General features: G+C 40.3%; 1 protein-coding gene across 3 annotated transcripts in view; it reads right to left on the bottom strand.

The window, feature by feature from the left end:
- Nucleotides 1–20537, bottom strand: part of USH1C (USH1 protein network component harmonin) — a 99844-nt gene that overhangs the window by 8568 nt on the left and 70739 nt on the right. For all 3 annotated transcript variants that reach the window (XM_075129352.1, XM_075129351.1, XM_075129350.1), the window contains 3 exons: nt 3554–3595; nt 3238–3291; nt 935–1034 (listed from right to left, as the gene is read on the bottom strand). In XM_075129352.1, coding sequence (XP_074985453.1) covers nt 935–1034; nt 3238–3291; nt 3554–3595 — 196 coding nt within the window. The remainder of the gene's footprint in view (nt 1–934; nt 1035–3237; nt 3292–3553; nt 3596–20537) is intronic.

The following is a 20537-nucleotide window of genomic DNA, read 5'->3' as shown; positions in this document are numbered from 1 at the left end:
GAAGGTGGCTTGTTGTAAATGAAAATCACTGGAAGCTGGGGCAGTGAGTATAACATTCTTCTGTTGGTTGTGGTCAATAAGGGCTAATCAGTCCCTGGCTATGAACAGACTATGGTAATATTAAGGGGGAAAGTTTCAAAGGCACGGATGGCAGGTAGGTCCTTAACTATGGAGATGGGTTCCTAACCACCACAGTGGCTTTGAAACTTGCTGACAGTGAACTCTCTTAAACAGGGCAGTCAAAGGTATTATAGGTACTTTGCTAAATTTTGCCATCATTTACACCCAGATTCTCATGGCTGCTAATGAAGTCACTGCAGGATTGTTTTGCAGGATCAGGGTCATTCTTAGGAACTAGAGAGTTAAATTCATATGGAATAGAAGACTAAGGGCTTGTCTACACTACTGCTTAAGTCGATGTAACTTACGTCGCTCAGGAGTCTGAACCCCTGACCCAAGCAACGTAAGTTACATTGACACATAGCTTCCGCCTCTCATTGAAACAATCATCTGGGGCCAGACTGTGCCACCCTTGATTTTAATGGGATGACTTACACTGCAAGGGTGACAGAACTGGGCTGATAATAATGAAGTAGCTCTCCATCTTCCTCCTCTTCCCCAATTACTGGCCTTTGGCTGCTGCTGCTAAAATGACAGCAGCTGTGGCTTTTTCTTTATACTTAGTGGAAACCTGCCAGAAAATCTGACCAGTTCCAATTATTTTTAACTATAAGCACCATTCCCCAAATGAAGGACCTAGTTCTGAAGTGGCTTTGAACATAAAACTCTTGGGGACTTAATCTGCTTCAAGTATTTCTCTGGCGCCTATAGACATCAGCCACAGTCATGAAGAAAGCGTAAACTTGGGAGGCTAACAGATGAAGTGCTTTAGAACCAGGTTCAAAATCCCCCTGACTTTCCCCAGGTTACTCACCATGTTTGTCTGCGGCACCACCCTCATAGATAGCAGACACTACTATTTTTCCAACTGGGGAATCAATGCCTCCCTCTACTGCAAGATCTAATGGTCCTTCCTATTAAAGAAAAAGTTTTAGTTCAGAATACGCTACAGATAGACACCAAAATCAGTAGGGCCTGATCCTTCCACCCTTACAGTGAATAGGACTATACACATAATCATTGCAGGATCGGGTCCTTGGTGTATTCTGTAGTAGTACCAGTGGTCAAGGTTTTAATAAGTGCTCAGTGATTTTGAGTGCCTCATTCTTTGAGTGGACAGTTTGAGATAGGAAAGGCTGGATTTTCAGCATCTTTAGAAACTCAGGCCTCTTTAAGGTGTCTGAAGTTGGGCACTAATCCCTTTTGATAATCTTGGTCTGCATCAAACTAGTTCATAAAAGGTAATGGACATAATTCTTCCATGTTATTTCATTCAAAGAATGTTATTTCATTCCAAGAATGACCACTGTTATGCTGAAATGGTCAAATAACGTCAACAAAACAAAACAATGTCACATTATTGAAATAAAAATGTATGATTCGTTACAATTTGAACACGCTTTTAGCAAAAGAAGAAAATCAGAAAAAAATAGTTGGTCTCTTCAGAGAGTTTGAACTGTGCATGTTACCCAGATTGACTTAAAATTTAAAGTTATGACTAAATCAACAAATTCAGATTTATTTTTGTTAGCATTAAATACTGTGGTGACTTTTTACATGAAGACCCATTTTTGAAGTGGGAAGAAGAGGTAACTGTAAGAAGGAGATTCAATCTTGCAGGGATTCATAGATTTTATAGTACGCCAATGCCATTGCTATCTAAGGGCAGGTCTACACTACAAAATTTATTCGACTTAGGTTGAGCTACATCCACGCAATAATTAAATTGGCTGTTCATGTCCATACTCTACTCCTTCTAATGGCGGTGTGCATCACCAGGAGCACGTACACTGACTGACGTGGGGCATTGTTGGGCACTGACAGCTGGAGTCCTGTCATCAAAGGCAGCGTCGACCTAACTACATTGTCCTAAGCGCTACGCCTCTCATGAAGTTTTTAGGTTGGCGTAGCAGGTGGATTAAATCGGTGGGAGGAACATTGTAGTGCAGACATTTAAAGAGTTAGGTAAGCTTCCTTATGTCGCCCTAACTCTACTGTAGACCAGGCCTAAGATCCTATAACTACATTGTCTAGATGTTACCATTAATGTCTACTGAATAAGAGTTAAGGAAACTAATGTTTTCCCTGATTAGCAATTTGTCTGGTGTGAACCGTAAAGTGGGGCACAGGAATGGGAGTGTGGCTTGAGGAATCTGAGTTTTCAACCTCTTTATGGCCCTGATTCAGGAAGGAACGTCCTTCAGCATGTACCTAACTATAAGCACAAGAGTAGTTCCAAGTCAATGGAACTACTCGTGCTTAAAATTAGGCACATACCTAAACAACTTACCAAACTGGAGTCCATGCTTTTGGTTAGCATGGAGATAAAAGTTTCAGAAGCACCTAAGTGACTTAGAAGCCTCAGTCCCATTTTCAAAACTCACTCACTTTTGAAAATTTTCTCCCTAATGTTAGCATGAGGGAGCTGGAATCAGTACTGATTGCTCTCGAACGTGTCATTTATACACACTGTCCCATTTGTGTATCACACAACTTTGTTTTGGGCATTTTTTCATAGGTACATGTCTCTAATAGTAAGTGTCGTGCTTTGTGACCATGTTAATTTTTGCTCTTTTCACTCAAGTCCTCTCCTTTCATGATCTGGGTGCATGAAGATGGGCTAGGGAAACATATGAACTCTCCGTCTAAAATGACGCGCAGTTAGCATCTGGATTGTCATAGGGCTTGACTCTGAAAGGTGGTGAGTAGCAACTATATGTTGAGTACACTCGGAATTGGGCAGAATTGGGCCCTCAATAACAACTGAGGAGTTAGGCTTGTAGGGGTCCCCTGACCTGTGCATGGACTTTGTTCTGTGTACCCCCATGAGTCCTAGGGGTTTGGGAGAAACATAAGAACATAATGCTATTGAGGAAATCATGGGGAGTGCTAGCAGGGAGCTGGTGCAGGAGAAGGTTGCAGTGGGGAAGCACCAGTGTTTCCCTCCCTTCACCACCCAAATCTCCTGTCTTTTGTCAGAGAGGAGACCCAATACTGTTATGTACAAGAGATTCATCAAGGATAGACCATGACGATGTAATCATGTGCCCCATATACTCTGAAAAATCAAGAGCCCACCAGACCCACAAAATGTCTCAACCCAATTACTGGGGTTACCTTTTTAATACGTAACAGCCGCACATCTTTTCCCATGATCTGATCTGCTGAAAACTATCAAAAGACACATCAGTTACTCATTTCCACCGTTACAAAGCAGCTGCATGAAGTCATTCAGACGATGCACCTCTTCTAAATCACAGCTATGGGAAGAATAGAACACTAGTCCATTAAGGACCATCTGCTTCCTTAGCAGAACTACCTCCGGTCTCAAAGGGAGCTCTACAGGCACATCACAAATCAAAGATAGTATGTAACCCTGTGTTTCCCCACATCATTTAATCTTAACCTCTGTGCCATAATTAAATCTTCTTACCATTGTGTAGGGGTCAAAATCTTCCACGTACTTCTGGAAGCCCTGAAAATAAATAAAAGTTTAATTATATGCAGATCACACACACAACATCCCACCAAACTCACTAGTGAAAAAACTACTCTAAACTACAAAAGACGGTTAGAACGTAACATGGAGAAAGACATACAGGTAGCTGATATGCCTCCTGACAAAGATATTTAAAAGCCTTATTTTAAGACGTTAGAGAGACCAGGTAGGTGAGTTACTATCTTTTATTGGACCAATTTCTGTTGGTGAGAGAAACAACTTAGGGTTTCTTTTGAGCTACAAAGAGCTCTTCTTCAGCTCTGGGAAAGGTACTGAGAGGGTCACAGCTACATACCAGATCGAACAGATAGTTTAGCATAAGCAGTTAGCATATATTTTAAGGGACAATTTAAGGTGAAGTGGCCCATTAACACCCCTGTAGTACAGGACAATAATGGGGATTAGTGGGTAACAGATTGTTGTAATAAGTCATAAATCCAGTGTCTTGATTACGACCATGATTTTTCTTGTCTAACAAAGTTATGAATTTAAGCTTCCAAGCTCATCTTTTGAAAGTGTTGTACAGATTTGTTTTGAGGATAAGGACTGACAGGTGAGATACAGAGTGATCGCTTTGCAAGAAGAGTTCACCCACAGGTGATAGGGTGTTTTTGTCTTTTATCATTTTCCTGTGAGAGTTCATTCAAGAGCATAGTGATTGCCTGGTTTCGCACGCACAATAGTTATTGGGGAATTTCATGGACTGGATGAGGTACACCACATGTTGTGATAAGCATGTGTAGGACCACAGATCTTGAAAGGTGTGTTGTGGCGGGCGTTGATCATTGTAGCAGTGGAGATTTGTCTGTAGGTTTCGCATCTGTTGTTCTTGCAGGTCTTGTGCTGCTCTGAGTTGGTGTGTCCTGGTCTGAGGGGAGCTTGCTTCTGATGATGGCCTCAGAGAAGTTAGGGGCTTGTTTGAAGGCCAGAAGAGGGGGTTCAGGATGGCAATTTGAGTTGGTAAGATTATAGGCCACATTTGGAGAGGTGAGGAAGATCATAGGAATGCGGGGGAGGGAGGTAGACTCACCAACCCTTCCGCACCTCTCAGGATTTGGCCCTATATGGTCAGCATTTTCTGCCTCCCTCGCTCTCACAGAGAAAGGCACTGCTTGGCATGACTCAGGGTGGCAGAATCTGGTGCTCTATAATCAGTCACAGTGGCTCAGTGTGCACAGGACTGAGTCCTTTACAAAGCTGCTCCATTCTCCCCTACCATCACTGAAGTCTCTGGGATGATTAATGGAAATAGATGTTTGATAATTTTTGGTTTTACTTTCATGGTACATTGGTGGGGATGGTGTTAAAATAAAGAGGAAGATGCTGTGGGACTGGAGATGGGTCTGGTTCTGTTTTTGTTGGATGTGGTGGTGGAGTGAGAGTTATGTTGAGACGGGTTTGTTTTAAAATTTTTAGGGGATTCTCTGCCTTTTTAGCTTTCAGGCCCAAGCCCATTACCTTAAGCAGAGCATCTGGGGTAGGAAACACGATCAACTATCATTACTGCACAGGTGGCTCCTGGATGGGCAGGTGGTTGTTTGTGATGATCTCATTTCAAGAAGGTGAGACATCCCTTGTGATATCCCGGGAGCTGCTGGGTGAGCAGCGTGGGTAGGGGTTTGAGGTGTATGGAAGTTTGGCATTAATTCTGTTTGAAAGGGGGGGGTGTCGTATTGATAACTTTTGCAGCTTGGAGAGCCTTGCTTGTGCACCCAGCTCTGGCAGCGGCAACACTTCCGTGACCACTTTAAGCTGCCATCATTTGGGGCTATAGAGACTTGGAGACAGGAAGATCGATTGTGGGAGTCCGGGTCCTTCAATCATTGACACGGTAGGTGAAGGGATACTAGGTATATGCCAGGGGTGCCGTGCTTAACATCAGTCTCACTGGTCTAATTTGGCCTCTCCATCTACCCTCAGACTCAGTCTCTATTTCACTGAATACAGGTGACAGAGTTTCTTGGCTACCCTAATGTCTAGCTGAAACAGAGGTTTCTTCACCTTTTGTTAAAAAGAGGAGCGCTATGTTGTGCCCATTGTCTTCTTGGCTGCTCTTAAAAGCCCAAGTTGCAGCAGTAACCAAAAGTGCTTTTGTCCATCTGAATCTGTCTAAGCTCTTGTGATCTTTCCTCTGGGGCATGGACCGTATCAGAGTCATACAGGCCTTGTTCACCCCCAGCGTGAATTACTCCAGTGCACTATGCTCAGGGCTGCATCTGAAGAATATTCCAGACTCAGCTAGTGCGACTGCCCTCTTGTGTAGCAAGTGTTTCTCACACAGAGCCCATGGCACCAGTGCTTCTCACTCTGCAGTTCCAGCACTTGACTCTGCTCCCACTGCTCTAACACAGTTAACCCTTCAGCACACATAGTCAGACCCTGTCCATTATTAGAGGCTTTTCCCTGACAGGATGATGCGTAGGGGTTTAAGACCTCTTTTGGTGAAAGGGCTATGGGGAGGTCTTGCTAAATCTTTTAGTTAACAGTTAGCCAGCTCACCCAGTACTTAGCATGTTCAATTAAAATCTTAGGAGATAAAATCATGACCTCACTGAAGTCAATGGGAGATTTGCCATAGATTTCAATGCAGCTAGAATTTCACCCTTAAAATTGTATTCATGCACCTAGACAGCATGTTAGATACTAGATAAATTAATATTATGATTATATTTTAATTATTATTGTAAATTTTACAATGAAAATGGAAACCAAACTGATCCAGGTGAACCACTGATTTTAAATAATTGATTTATGTATCTGATCTGAGGAGGAAAGGTTGGTCTAGACAACCATAGTGTTGGAGCAAACAACCTGGAGCAAAAAACCGGAGGAGTCCTTGTGGCACCTCAGAGACTAACAAATTTATTTGGGCATAAGCTTTCGTGGGCTAAAACCCATGTCATCGGATGCATGCAGTGGAAAATACAGTAGGAAGATATTTATACACAGAGAACATGAAAAAATGGGTGTTGCCATACCAACTGTAATGAGAGCAATAATAGCCCACCTTAATTGATTAGTCTCGTTACAGTTTGTACGGCAATACCCATTTTTTCATGTTCTCTGTGTATATATATATATATATCTTCCTACTGTATTTTCCACTGCATGCATCCGATGACATGGGTTTTAGCCCATGAAAGCTTATGCCCAAATAAATTTGTTAGTCTCTAAGGTGCCACAAGTACTCCTCGGGTTTTTTGCTGATACAGACTAACATAGCTTCCACTCTGAAACCTGTCACCCTTGAGCAAGGAGTTCTAATTTGGTCAGAACCACTGCTTCATTATGTAACCGAGGTCAAGTCACTTGACCTTCCAAAACAGATGTTGCTCCTGAAGAAAATTTTCTTGGGAAAATATATTTTAAACAACAACATAAATAAATAGGTAGACAGATACTTTTGAACAAAAAGAGAACACAATCGGGATCCAATAAGCACACAAATGCCACACATTCTTTGAAATATATTAAACTTTCCAGGAAAAATGGCACCACAGTCATTCGCAGTGTATTCAGTGCTCTGAACATTGCACATTCAGGAGAGGGCTAATATTTCAGTCAAGTGGCAAAACCAGATGAAAAAAACCCTCAATGGCCCAATCTTGCCCTCAGGTTACAGAAGTGCCTCTTTGGGGAAGAGACTTGCCACCTCTTATGGGACTAGAAGGTAGAGTGAATAAAGCATGGATTTTTTTGGTTCATGAGAAATTCAAAAAATATTTAAAAAGTTTTGTTTTCGGTCAACTGAAATGGGCATTTTTCAAAAATTCTAGGTCAGCTGAAAAGTCAAAAATGCCTCAAGTCAAAACAAAATGTTTCATTGAAAACCAATTGTTTAAATTTCAGGCATTTTGACCAAAACGAGAGAGAAAAGGAGGAGTAGATTCACAAGGTTGCTGGATGAGGAGAAGGAGGTAGTGGTGCCTTCCTTATAAGCCCGGCGATTAGGGCACTCAATTGGGATGTGGGACAACTGGGTTCAATTTCCCCCCTCCCCCTACAGCTGATGTGTAGAATGGATTTCAGCATGGGTCTTCCACACCACAGGAGCGTGCCCTGACCACTGGGCGATGGGATATTCTGGGATGGCCTTTCTCAATCTCTCCTCTTGCAACTGTTCCACTTTTCAGAAAGAATTAAAGAGTCATTGCAGTATGGAATTGAACCTGTACCACCCACATCCTAGGTGAATCCCCTAACTACCAGCCTGTAGAATTATTCTCACTCTCTTTGCCTGGCCCATTTGACTATCCACTGCTATTCACAGTGGCAATTTATAATCATTCATTCCCACTTGCTGAATCTAATCCTCCTTTCCTTTCATCAAAATGCCTGAAAATCAAAATGAAAAGTGTCACTTCAACATTACTAAAACATTTAGACGTTTTTTGGTTTGCTCAAAACTATTCTGCAAACTTGACACAAATTTGCAAATAGTTGTGATCGACTCAAAACTGTGTTTTCCAGTGAATGAACTATTAGTCCGAAAAATGTTGCCCAGCTCTACTGGAGGGTAGGTAGTCAAAGTCTGTTCATTTACTAAACATGCAGCTCCCTTTGGGTTCATGGGATTGAATGCATGTAACTATGAACAGAATGACTCTAGAAATGCTGTATATTTGGTAGCCCAAGCAGCCATTTGCATAGACATATAGATGAAGCATAATGTTGAAAGTTGCAAAGGGCCTAAGCCAATGGGAGTTGGCCACTGAAATCCCATCCTACATATTTAGCAGCAACCAAGCAATTTTAAAAAACAACAACAAGTAAATAAAAATCCCAAAACAACCAGGGAGAACTAAAATTAAGTAAAAATAAATGAATAGGTTTTCTGAATATGCTAATGTTATACAAGCAGATTATAATATCATTCAGTAGCAATCAGCCCCAGAATCCGACTTCTTGTTGTCTAAGACCAATCCAGTTCTCCTTGCTCATCCAAAACTAGATTTTTACAAGTAGATCTTTGCAACCTTGTGGAGCCACACTGAAGGCAATGGTGCTCTGCATGGCTGCAGAGGTCCTTCCATGTGGATCCAATTGCAGGATCTGGGCCAATGTTTCACATGTTACTAATCTGATGATCTGAGAATTTTAAAAACCACAAGGGAAAATATTAATGATTAAAATATGTTCACCCGCAAAGAATATGCTGTTTAATTCTAATTCATTCTCCATTTTTCTAGTCAATATCATATCTGGAGAAGAGTAATAAAACAGAAAAGTGCATGCTAAAATCATGGAAAACAATAGCCAATAGAACATTTTAACCAGAGATTTAATCTTTTTTGTCAGTGCATGATTGTCCTGCTTGCTGTGGATTGAAGGGATTTGTCACATTTCACAGTTATTCAAATGGTTTATTAATTTGACAGCACTTACAAAAACACAACAGCTCTCAATCAAATGCATACAACCCTAAGTCTCCATTTTCCTGAGAATATATTATATATAGTGTAAACTTTTCCAACACCGAGAATTTTTAGTTTCCTGATATCTAGTATATTGCATTGAAACTGGGTTGTTCTCCAAGAAAAAAGATCCATAAAACCCTTTCACTTTTTAAAAAAGCCCATGTAAAAATAAATGTCATGAAAGGCACACAACTACTAAAATCAAAGAAAACAGTTATTATTTGCTCTTCACTGCTGGTTCTGAATTCAAGCAATTGCTCGGTCATGTTCTACTGATGTTCCATAGAACATTGTAACAAATCCAACATAACTGGCAATAGTAAAGATGCTTTGTACATGACCTGGTACATTTAACAGCAAAGAAAAAAAGCAAATTTCCCTCATGTTAAGCAATGACCAGGGATTATTTCATCATGGTGAAATGTGACCAAACTGTAGTACACCATGCAATAGCTTTCCAAGGGAACCTCATCACTTGGTTTATTTGAAACTGGACAGAAGCACTAGGAGTAGTATCATGGGGACCAATCCTGTATTGGAAAAGGGTTGGACTAGATGATTTAATAGATCTTTTCCATCTCCATTTCCTATGATTTCATTTAAAAATCTAGTCAATCAATAATAATTCTATACCAGTTAGCTATTTGCTCTGGAAAACAATACACCTATTGCAACAGATGGCACAAGCAGCAGAGTATGTAACAAAGAGAAACAACCAGCACTGGAATGTCAGACAATTGATTATTTTTTTATATTTTGACCTTGGTTATAGATGCCCAACTATCCTAAAACTATCAGCGAGCACATGAGTAGCTGAAGAGAGAATTTGTCCTATGGTATCTACTCTCTTCTCATTCTCTATATTTAGCGTCTGTTTAGGAGAACACATGCACGCATTGAAAGATTATAAAGAGTAATAGTTTCCATGCATTAGGGCAATAGTGCATCTTTGGTCTGAAAAGTTTGTCAACAAAAAAGGAAAGAGAAAAAGAAAGGGTTATCATCTATGAACAGTCAAAACAAAAAAGTACCACACAAACAAAGAGGGAAAGTGTTATTTTACTTGTTTTTTGTTAGATCTAAATGATGAATTGTAAACCACCATCCTTTTAAACATCTCTTGTGGCTGCAAAAGAAAGAAAATTGCCAAAGCAGACATTAATCTTTTTCCTGTAAATAAAAATCAACCAATCTATCTAATTTCTCTTCATCCTTCTTCCTTATAAAGGGCGTGGTTCACTCTGACATTTAGTAGTACTAATTCCATTGAGTACTTTCAATGGAGAGTACTCATGGAGTCAAGTATTACTGAATGGGGGGCTGGAGGGAAGAATCAGGCCCTAAATAATTAATGCACATTTCCATTTCAAGAGATTTCTTAAAATCATTTTGTTTATCAGGCTTCATTTCACCCCTAAATTTTCAGAGAGAGATCTGCTCAATCTATGTTATGCAATTTCCACTCAAATCTATGGAAACTTTAATGCAAAAAACTTGGCCAATGTTTTGAAAATGTATGGATGAATGACAACAGAGTTATTTTAAGATTTCTCTTTCCCATCAGGCTACTCCCCATCTTGCATGGTTAATTCCACGGAATAACACACAATTCTTCTAAGGAATGGGTAAGCTGTAGGGACATCAGGATTTGGTCCTGGATGGGGGCATTCTTCAAATGTCTCTGCTTGATAAATTAGTTCAATTTGATTGTGGAATTCTGAGGTCTATTTCGGAGGAATAGTTCTATGGTCTAAGGATCAAATGCTACTCATTTTACTTAAATGAAGAGTCCCATTGACTTGCTTGGAATTATTCACAGGAGCAAGTCAAGCAGATGCTGTTTTTACTCTATTTTGCCTTCATTTGATTGCCTAGCAGCACTTTCAAAGTATTGGTTAGTAACACTTAAATGAGATTTAACCTCCTAATGTTTTAGGGGCTATCTTACTCCAATGTGCACAAAAATGTAAACACAATTTTTTGTGCCAAATCTGTGTCTCTTCGTACATTAAGTATTCTCAGACTAGGATGAGGTCCATCTTTCCACATTGGTTTTATCATCATGCCTGTTGTGGTTTTTCAGAGAATCATAGAAATGTAGGGCTGGAAGGGACCTCGAGAAGTTATTAAGTTCAGCCCCTTGGATGGTGCCAGGACCAAGTAAACCTAGACCATCCCTGACAGGTGTTTGTCCAACTTTTTATTAAAAGCTTCCAATGATGGGGATTCCATGACCTCGCTTGGAAGCCAATTCCAGAGCTTACCTACTTTATAACATTTTTCCTAACATCGAACTTAAATCTCCTTGCTGCAGATTAATCCCATTACTTTTTTATCTTACCTTCAGTGGCCATGAAGAACAATTGATCACTGTCTTCTTTATAATAGGCCTTAACATTTTGGAAGACTCTTATCAGGTAGCCCCCCACACACCCAGTCTTCTTTTTTCAAGACTAAACATGCCCAGATTTTTAACATTTCCTCATAGGTCAGGTTTTCTAAACCTTTTATTATTTTTGTCACTCTCCTCTGGACTCCTTCCAATTTGTCCACATCTTCCCTAAATTGTGGTGCCCAGACTTGGACACAGTACTCCAGCTGGGGCTTCACCTGCATCGAGTAGAGTGGGACAATTACCTCAGGTGTCTTATACACAACACTCCTTTTAATACACCCCAGAATCACATTAGCCTTTTTTGCAGCCGCTGCACATTGATGACTCATATTCAGTTTGTGAGCCACTGTAACCCCCAGATCCTTTTCAGCAGTACTACCACCTAGACAGTTATTCCCCGTTTTGTAGCTGCGCATTCGAGTTTTCCTTCCTAAGTGAAGTACTGTACTTTTCACTTGTCTTTACTGAAATTCATCATGTTGAATTCAAACCAATTCTCCAATTTGTCAATGTTATTTTCAATTTTAAACCTGCTCACCAAAGTGCTTGCAACCCCATCTAGCTTGGTGTCATCTGCACATTTTATAAGCGTACTCTCTCCTCCATTATCCAAGTCAATAATGAAAATAGTGAATAGTACCAGACCCAGGACTGACACCTGCAAGACCCCATTAGATACACCCTCCCAGCTTGACATCAAGCAATTGCAACTACTCTTGGAGTACGGTCTTCCAACCAGTTGTGCACCCACTTTATAGTAATTTCATCTAGACCACACTTCCTTAGTTTGCTTATGAGAATGTCATACAGAACTCTGTCAACAGCCTTATTAAAATCAAGGTATATCACGTCTACTGCTTCCCCCGATTCACTAGGTCAGTAAGCCTATCAATGAAGGAAATTAAATTGGTTCAGCATGATTTATTCTTGACAAATCCATGCTGACTATTCCTTATAACCCTATTATCCTCCAGGTGCTTACAAATTGATGGTTTAATAATTTGCTCCAGTATCTTTCCAGGTATTGAGGTTAGGCTGACTGGTCTATAATTCCCTGGGTCCTCCTCCTTCCCCTTTTTGAAGACAGGTACTATGTTTTCCCTTCTCCAGTCTTCTGGGACTTCTTCCATCCTCCAGGAGTCCTATAACAGGGTTCAAAAAAGAACTAGATAAATTAATGGAGGATAGGTCCATCAACAGCTATTAGCCAGGATGGGCAGGGATGGTGTCCTTAGCCTCTGTTTGCCAGAAGCTGGGAATAAATGACAGGGAACGGATCACGTGATGATAACCTGTTCATTCCCTCTGGGACACCTGGCATTGGTCACTGTCAGAAGGTAAAAAGAAAAGGAGTACTTGTGGCACCTTAGAGACTAACCAATTTATTTGAGCATAAGCTTTCGTGAGCTACAGCTCACTTCATCGGATGCATACTGTGGAAACTGCAGAAGACATTATATACACAGAGACCATGAAACAATACCTCCTCCCACCCCACTCTCCTGCTGGTAATAGCTTATCTAAAGTGATCACTCTCCTTACAATGTGTATGATCATCAAGTTGGGCCATTTCCAGCACAAATCCAGGTTTTCTCACCCTCCGCCCACCCCTGTCTTGGGAGACAGGCCAGTCCTTGCCTACAGACAGCCCCACAACCTGAAGCAAATACTCACCAACAACCACATACCACACAACAGAACCACTAACCCAGGAACCTATCCTTGCAACAAAGCCCGTTGGCAACTGTGCCCACATATCTATTCAGGGGACACCATCACAGGGCCTAAAAACATCAGCCACACTATCAGAGGCTCGTTCAACTGCACATCCACCAATGTGATATATGCCATCATGTGCCAGCAATGCCCCTCTGCCATGTACATTGGTCAAACTAGACAGTCTCTACGCAAAAGAATAAATGGACACAAATCAGATGTCAAGAATTATAACATTCATAAACCAGTCGGAGAACACTTCAATCTCTCTGGTCACGCAATTACAGACATGAAGGTCACTATCTTATAACAAAAAAACTTCAAATCCAGACTCCAGCGAGAAACTGCTGAATTGGAATTCATTTGCAAATTGGATACTATTAATTTAGGCTTAAATAGAGACTGGGAGTGGCTAAGTCATTATGCAAGGTAGCCTATTTCCCCTTGTTTTTCCCTAACTTCCCCCCCCCCCCTCAGACGTTCTGGTTAAACTTGGATTTATGCTGGAAATGGCCCACCTTGATTTTCATACACATTGTAAGGAGAGTGGTCACTTTGGATAAGCTATTACCAGCAGGAGAGTGAGTTTGTGTGTGTGGTTTTTGGAAAGGGGGGGAGAAAACCTGGATTTGTGCTGGAAATGGCCCACCTTGATTATCATGCACATTGTAGGGAGAGTGGTCACTTTGGATGAGCTATTACCAGCAGGAGAGTGAGTTTGTGTGTGTATGGGCGTGGGGGGGTGAGAAAACCTGGATTTGTGCTGGAAATGGCCCACCTTGATTATCATGCACATTGTAGGGAGAGTGGTCACTTTGGATAAGCTATTACCAGCAGGAGAGTGAGTTTGTGTGTGTGTGTTTTGGAGGGGGGGGGGGTGAGAAAACCTGGATTTGTGCTGGAAATGGCCCACCTTGATTTTCATACACATTGTAAGGAGAGTGGTCACTTTGGATAAGCTATTACCAGCAGGAGAGTGAGTTTGTGTGTGTGGTTTTTGGAAAGGGGGGGGAGAAAACCTGGATTTGTGCTGGAAATGGTCCACCTTGATTATCATACACATTGTAAAGAGAGAAGTCACTTTGGATGGGCTATTACCAGCAGGAGAGTGAGTTTGTGTGTGTGTGTGGGGGGGGGGCGGAGGGTGAGAAAACCTGGATTTGTGCTGGAAATGGCTCAACTTGATGATCATACACATTGTAAGGAGAGTGATCACTTTCGATAAGCTATTACCAGCAAGAGAGTGGGGTGGGAGGAGGTATTGTTTCATGGTCTCTGTGTATATAATGTCTTCTGCAGTTTCCACAGTATGCATCCGATGAAGTGAGCTGTAGCTCACGAAAGCTTATGCTCAAATAAATTGGTTAGTCTCTAAGGTGCCACAAGTACTCCTTTTCTTTTTGTGAATACAGACTAACACGGCTGTTACTCTGAAACCTGTCAGAAGGTAGGCTACTGGGCTAGATGGACCTTTGGTCTGACCCAGTATGGGTGTTCTTATGTTCTCAAAGATAATTGCTAATGGTGCCGAGATTGCTTTATCTATTTCCTTAAATATTCTGGGATGAATTTCATCAGGCCCTCATGACTTGCATATATCTAACTTATTTAAATATTCTTTAACTTTCCCTATTTTGGCTTGCATTGCTTCCCCCTGGTTGTCTAAATTAATTGTGTTGAGTATCTGGTCGTCATTAACCTTTTTAGTGAAGACTGAGGCAAACTACGCATTAAGCATGTCAGCTTTTTTGATGTCATGCGTTATTAGAGCTCCTTCCCCCACTAAACAGAAGACCTACACTTTCCTTCATCTTTCTCTTGTTCCTAATGTATTTAAAGAACATCTTCTTATTACCTTTTATGTTCCTTGCCAGGTGTAACTAATTTGGTGTCTTAGCCTTTCTGATTTTGTCCCTACATACTTGTGCTGTTCTTTTGTACTCATCAATTTGACCATGTTTCCACTGTTTGTAGGATTTTGTGTAGCAAAAAAGTCACTTAAAAGGTAATGAGATCAGTTGGACCCCTCAATGGTAGTCAATGGGGAAAATAAAAGTACTACACTTCCAAAATCTTCGGGGGTCTTTTGAACTCCAAGCACATACAAAAATGTAAATGAAACATTGCCTCTTCTTTAAGTATTCTCAAACTATGATGCGGACAACCAATTAGCATTGGTTTTATCTGCATACTTGTTGTGATTTTTGTGTAGTGAAAAAATGACTCAAAAGGTATTGGGGTCTGTTAGATCCCAATTTAATTATGCATTCCAACATCAGATTGCTTTTATGTTGAGGCAGCAGTAATGATATGATTATATGAATCTTTCAGCATTGTTTTAATCAACAGTTTCAGTGGTTTTTATTTAAAAAAAAATGCACCAAAAGCGTCCTGGGGGTCTGTGAGATCCCAGTTAATGTTCCCCACAGGTATCATCACAATTGTACAGCAAATTGAGTTTCTTTCAAGATAATCCCATCACACTGATCTTCTGGGAAGCCTACACTTGCTAGAAAGTTTCTGAGGAAGCCACAATTGTGAGATACTAGTTTCTGGCAAGTTCACACTTGACAGATGCTGTTGCTGTGGCAAAGACTTACTGTTGCATTGCAAATGCATATTGCATGTCTGAATGCATATATTGTTTGGATTTTGTTGAATCACACCTGACATAAGCATTTGAGGAAGAGACGGATGTTTCACAGGGACCTGAGCACAGAAATGGTGAAGCCACTGGTGCAGGAAAGGAACATAGCAGCCTTGCTTCAGGCTTCTAGGAAAGTAGTATCTGTGTGCTGGGTACTGATCCAGAGCCTAAGAAACAGGGAAGATGCTACATTTGTTCTGGAGAACGAGGCAGGAAAACACATAACAAATGTTCAAAATGTAAAAATGTTGTATGCTCAGAATATATGTCAGCTTATTTGCTCTATTTGTTCAAAGTGGTAAGCCATTTACTACCACTTTGCTGCGTTTGTGCCTTTTATAATGCTGCTGTTGCTATCTGTTTTCATTGTCTAAAAACGGGGTCTGTTAGACGCGACACCCGTGTAGTGTGTAGCTATTTTTAAAATGTGTGTGTTCACCGGGTCAGTTAGACCCCAACACAAATACTGTGTAGTGTACTTCTGAATCTAGGAATGTTTTAACTTGTTCATAGATTTACAGTTCACTGGTTACAATGAAGTCAGTTTCAAATGCATCCCATGTATTTTTCCAATTTTGACATAACTAGGGGGTCTCCAAGACCCCAATATGGAAATAGTTGGGAGATTTTTGGTCCAAAATGAGGATTAAAATGGTAGTTCCTATATTTTCCTGAACCCAATACAATGCTGAATTGATTTTGTTATCCTCAGACTACTACCTGCATGCTAATAAAATAGAAATGCTATAGTTTGGAATAATTTCATTCTAAGTGTCACATGAAATTACAAAGACTTTGTGATAAAACATAATGAAAAAAGTCTACCCAATTAGGGGAAGAGATTGGGGTCTTCTTTTAAGAACTTTCCACTCACAGGCTAAGTGAGGGTATTATACATTTCTAAATTCAGAAGGTGTATATGTTTATTGCCCCTGTCTGGGCAGCTTTTCAACAAGATTGCAAATAAATGTGGCTACTTAGGAAAATGTTCATTCATTTTCAGTATTAGTGTTGTGGGTAAAACCAGGGCACCAACATCAGTGCAGCTGAGCAACTGAGGTGGTGAAAGACACCTACATGCTTTAGTGTAGGCCGGGTACAGGCTAACAGCCAAGGATCTGCTTCACTCCCATCGACTTCAGTCGTGCAGAATCAAGCCCCAAATCCTGAAAACTGGAACAAAACTCAAGTAATAAATCTTTCCCTCAGGAAAACTGTGCTCAACCACAGGGGATTTGAAGGTAGGACTCATTAGCACAAATGCCTCAGAGCTTTCTAATAATTGCAACAGGATTGTTTAAGGTATGTGGGAGACATTGCCTGCAGCTCCCTTCAAACATGAGGTTTTGCCTTTGGAAATCCCCACATCCCCAGCACTGTTTCATTGCAGCGATCTATCGAGTTCTCTGTGCCAAACTGTGTGCAGCTCCTCCATGAGTTGCTGCTGTATTCTCGATAGCACAGCACAAGCAGAGCATTCCCACTGCATTTGCCCACATATCGGCATATAGGCACACTCAGGGTTTACCTTCACATGTATTTCTCCATCCATACATTCAAGTAATTTATCTGTACTTGAGTAGATGGAAGACTTGGGTTTACTGGGCTGAATCCAATTAATATGAAATATATGGTAATGCTGCAATAAAAGACCTGCAGCACAGCTGTGGCTGGCTCGGATCAGCTGACTTCGACTCATGGGGCTCAGGCTGCAAGACTTAAAACTTGCTGTGTACATGTTAGGGCTGGAGCCCAGGCTCGGAAACCAGCCTGAGCCCAAATGTCTACAATGCGATGTTTAGCCTCGCAGCCCAAGTCCAAGTCAATTGACCTGGGTTCTGAGACGTGGTGCTGCAGGTTTGTTACAGTAATGTAGACACAGCTGTAGACTTAAATAAGAATAGATAGAGAAACCACTTCTTCTACTTGGAAGACTTCTTCCCTTGTCGACTGGAAGGCATTTTGCCCTCAGTTGGGTTTTTTATTATTATTTTCTTGCCCCCGTTGGGCTGCCTAGCTAATAGTTTGCTTGACTAAAATCCAAACCTCTTTTTGACTGTCAGAACACAATTCAACGAATTCCTCAAAAATCAGTCTCCAATGATTGATACACACAACTTTTTACCATATACAGAAACAAGGTGGGAGGAACTATGTAGGTTGTACTATATACAGAATCAGGATGGGAGGATCTTTATAGGTCATGTGCAAGAAAATAAGAAAAGGCATTAGCAAAGGAAAACTATCTTGCCTTTGGTGATTTCACACAGTGAATTGAAGAAACCGATGAACTAGTCCTATTTCTAAACATTTACATCAATCAGAAATGATGACAAACATTATTCCCTCTATGTGAAACAAATTTATTTTTAGACTTTTCAGGAGAGATCCTGTATAAACTCTGCCTGTTAAGCACGTGGTAGCCTGCATTTTTCCTGGATAATAAAAAAACCTGTTCCATCTTTTTACATTATTTAAATATTAAACCCCAGTTTACAATGTACTGAGACCCTACCTGCGGACAGTACAAACAACCATAAAGGACTAAGTCATAGTTGGAAGTTAAAAAGTGGAATTACAAATGCAATTTACAAAGTAATTTGCTTTGAAAATCATATCAGAAGAATATTTTCTCCTCATATCCACGAATTCCCAACTAATAATATAAAGCAATTTGGGAATAAAGAAGACTGACACCTTATCATTTTGGTCTTTTCTCCTGACCAATTTCAAATTGCTTGGTAAATGATTGAATTATTAGTTATTTCACACATTCCAAACTAAAATGAAATTTCCATGTATACAATTGAATGGAATATCTATATTCACAGTCTTTTTACCCATTACAAAATCACGGTCCTGCCTCTTGATGCATGGGCAGGAATTAATATTTATCTTGTAAAAATCAGCTCTCTTATGCACATAGTGGCTTGAGAACATGTATAACATAGCAGTTCTGGGCTGAATGTGTTTTTGATAAAAAAAATGATCATTAAACAGCTACTGTATCTGTTTTCACTGTAATGTTAAAAACAGAGGAACAAGAATCACGACTTTATTAAAAAAAGAAAAGGAGTACTTGTGGCACCTTAGAGACTAACGAATTTATTTGAGCATAAGCTTTCGTGAGCTACAGCTCACTTCATCGCTCACAAAAGCTTATGCTCAAATAAATTGGTTAGTCTCTAAGGTGCCACAAGTACTCCTTTTCTTTTTGCGAATACAGACTAACACGGCTGCTACTCTGAAACCTACATTATTAAAGCAGAACATTCTGAGTATTTTAATACATGACAATTTAATATGCAAGTTAATTTTTAGAGTTTAGAATTCATAACACAACCCTGTAATTCAAGAATTTTAAGTGCTGATGGGATTTATTTTTCATCATTAAGGAGACTTTCTACTGATCTCAATGGGCATTGGATCAGGGCCTACCCTACTAGCATCACTCATGATGTAATAGGCAAAACTGCAATAAAACTATACATATAAAATGATGGCGTCTAAATTAGCTGTCACCACTCAAGAAAGAGACCTTGGAGTTACTGTGGATAGTTCTCTGAAAACATCCACTCAATGTGCAGCGGCAGTCAAAAAAGCTAACAGAATGTTAGGAATTATTAAAAAAGGGATAGATAATAAGACAGAAAATAGCATATTTTCCATGGTATGCCCATATCTTGAATATTATGTGCAGATGTGGTCATCCCATCTCAAAAAAAGAGATATATTGGAATTGAAAAAAGTTCAGAAAAGGGCAACACAAATGATTAGGGGTACGGAATGGCTTCCGTATGAGGAGAGATTAATAAGACTGGAACTTTTCAGTTTGGAAAAGAGACAACTAAGGGGGGATATGATAGAGGTCTACAAAATCATGACTGGCATGGAGAAAGTAAATGACGGAAGTGTTATTTACTCCTTCTCATACCACAAGAACCAAATGAAATTAATAGGCAGCAGGTTTAAAACAAACAAAAGGAAATATTTTTTCACACAATGCACAGTCAACCTGTGGAACTCCTTGCCAGAGGATGTTGTGAAGGCCAAGACCATAACAAGGTTCAAAAAAGAACTAGATAAGTTCATGGAGGATAGGTCCATCAATGGCGATTAGCCAGGATGGGCAGGGATGGTGTCCCTGGCCTTTGTTTGCCAGAAGCTGGGAATGGGCAACCGGGGATGGATCACTTGATGATTACCTGTTCTGTTCATTCCCTCTGGGGCACCTGGCATTGGCTGCTGTCAGAAGACAGGATACTGGGCTAGATGGACCTTTGGGCTGACCCAGTATAGCTATTCTTATGCATCCATTTAAGAAATTTAGTCAATCGGATTGTTCTCATGAATAATTGTCACTAATGGTCGCAGCTCTGGGACATCAATTCTTACTCAGGCGAACTTCCATTGACTTAAATGGTAGTTTTTCCAGAATAAAGACTTCAAGATTGAGTCCTTATCTTCCAAATTACTCATGATCTCTTCTGCTCTCAAAAGGCCAAACCTCGTAGTCCTTAATACAACAAAATTCAGCCCAAACATTTTTAGTCTAAGATTTTGGTCAGAGCACAATACATCTTTATATACACTGGAAACAGATGTGAAAAAAAATCTACTTGTGTAACACTTAACAGGACAACCACAATACTAGTCTATTGTATGGTCCAATTTAATATTAACAATCTACATGTTTTCCTTGGGAAGGGAAGAATTTGAAATGTGTATAAATCATATAACTTT

Source organism: Caretta caretta, chromosome 6 (assembly GCF_965140235.1).
Source record: "Caretta caretta isolate rCarCar2 chromosome 6, rCarCar1.hap1, whole genome shotgun sequence".
Taxonomy (NCBI): Eukaryota; Metazoa; Chordata; order Testudines; family Cheloniidae; genus Caretta; species Caretta caretta.
The sequence above is the reverse complement of the archived record's forward strand: the minus strand, read 5'-3'. Positions and strand labels throughout refer to the sequence as shown.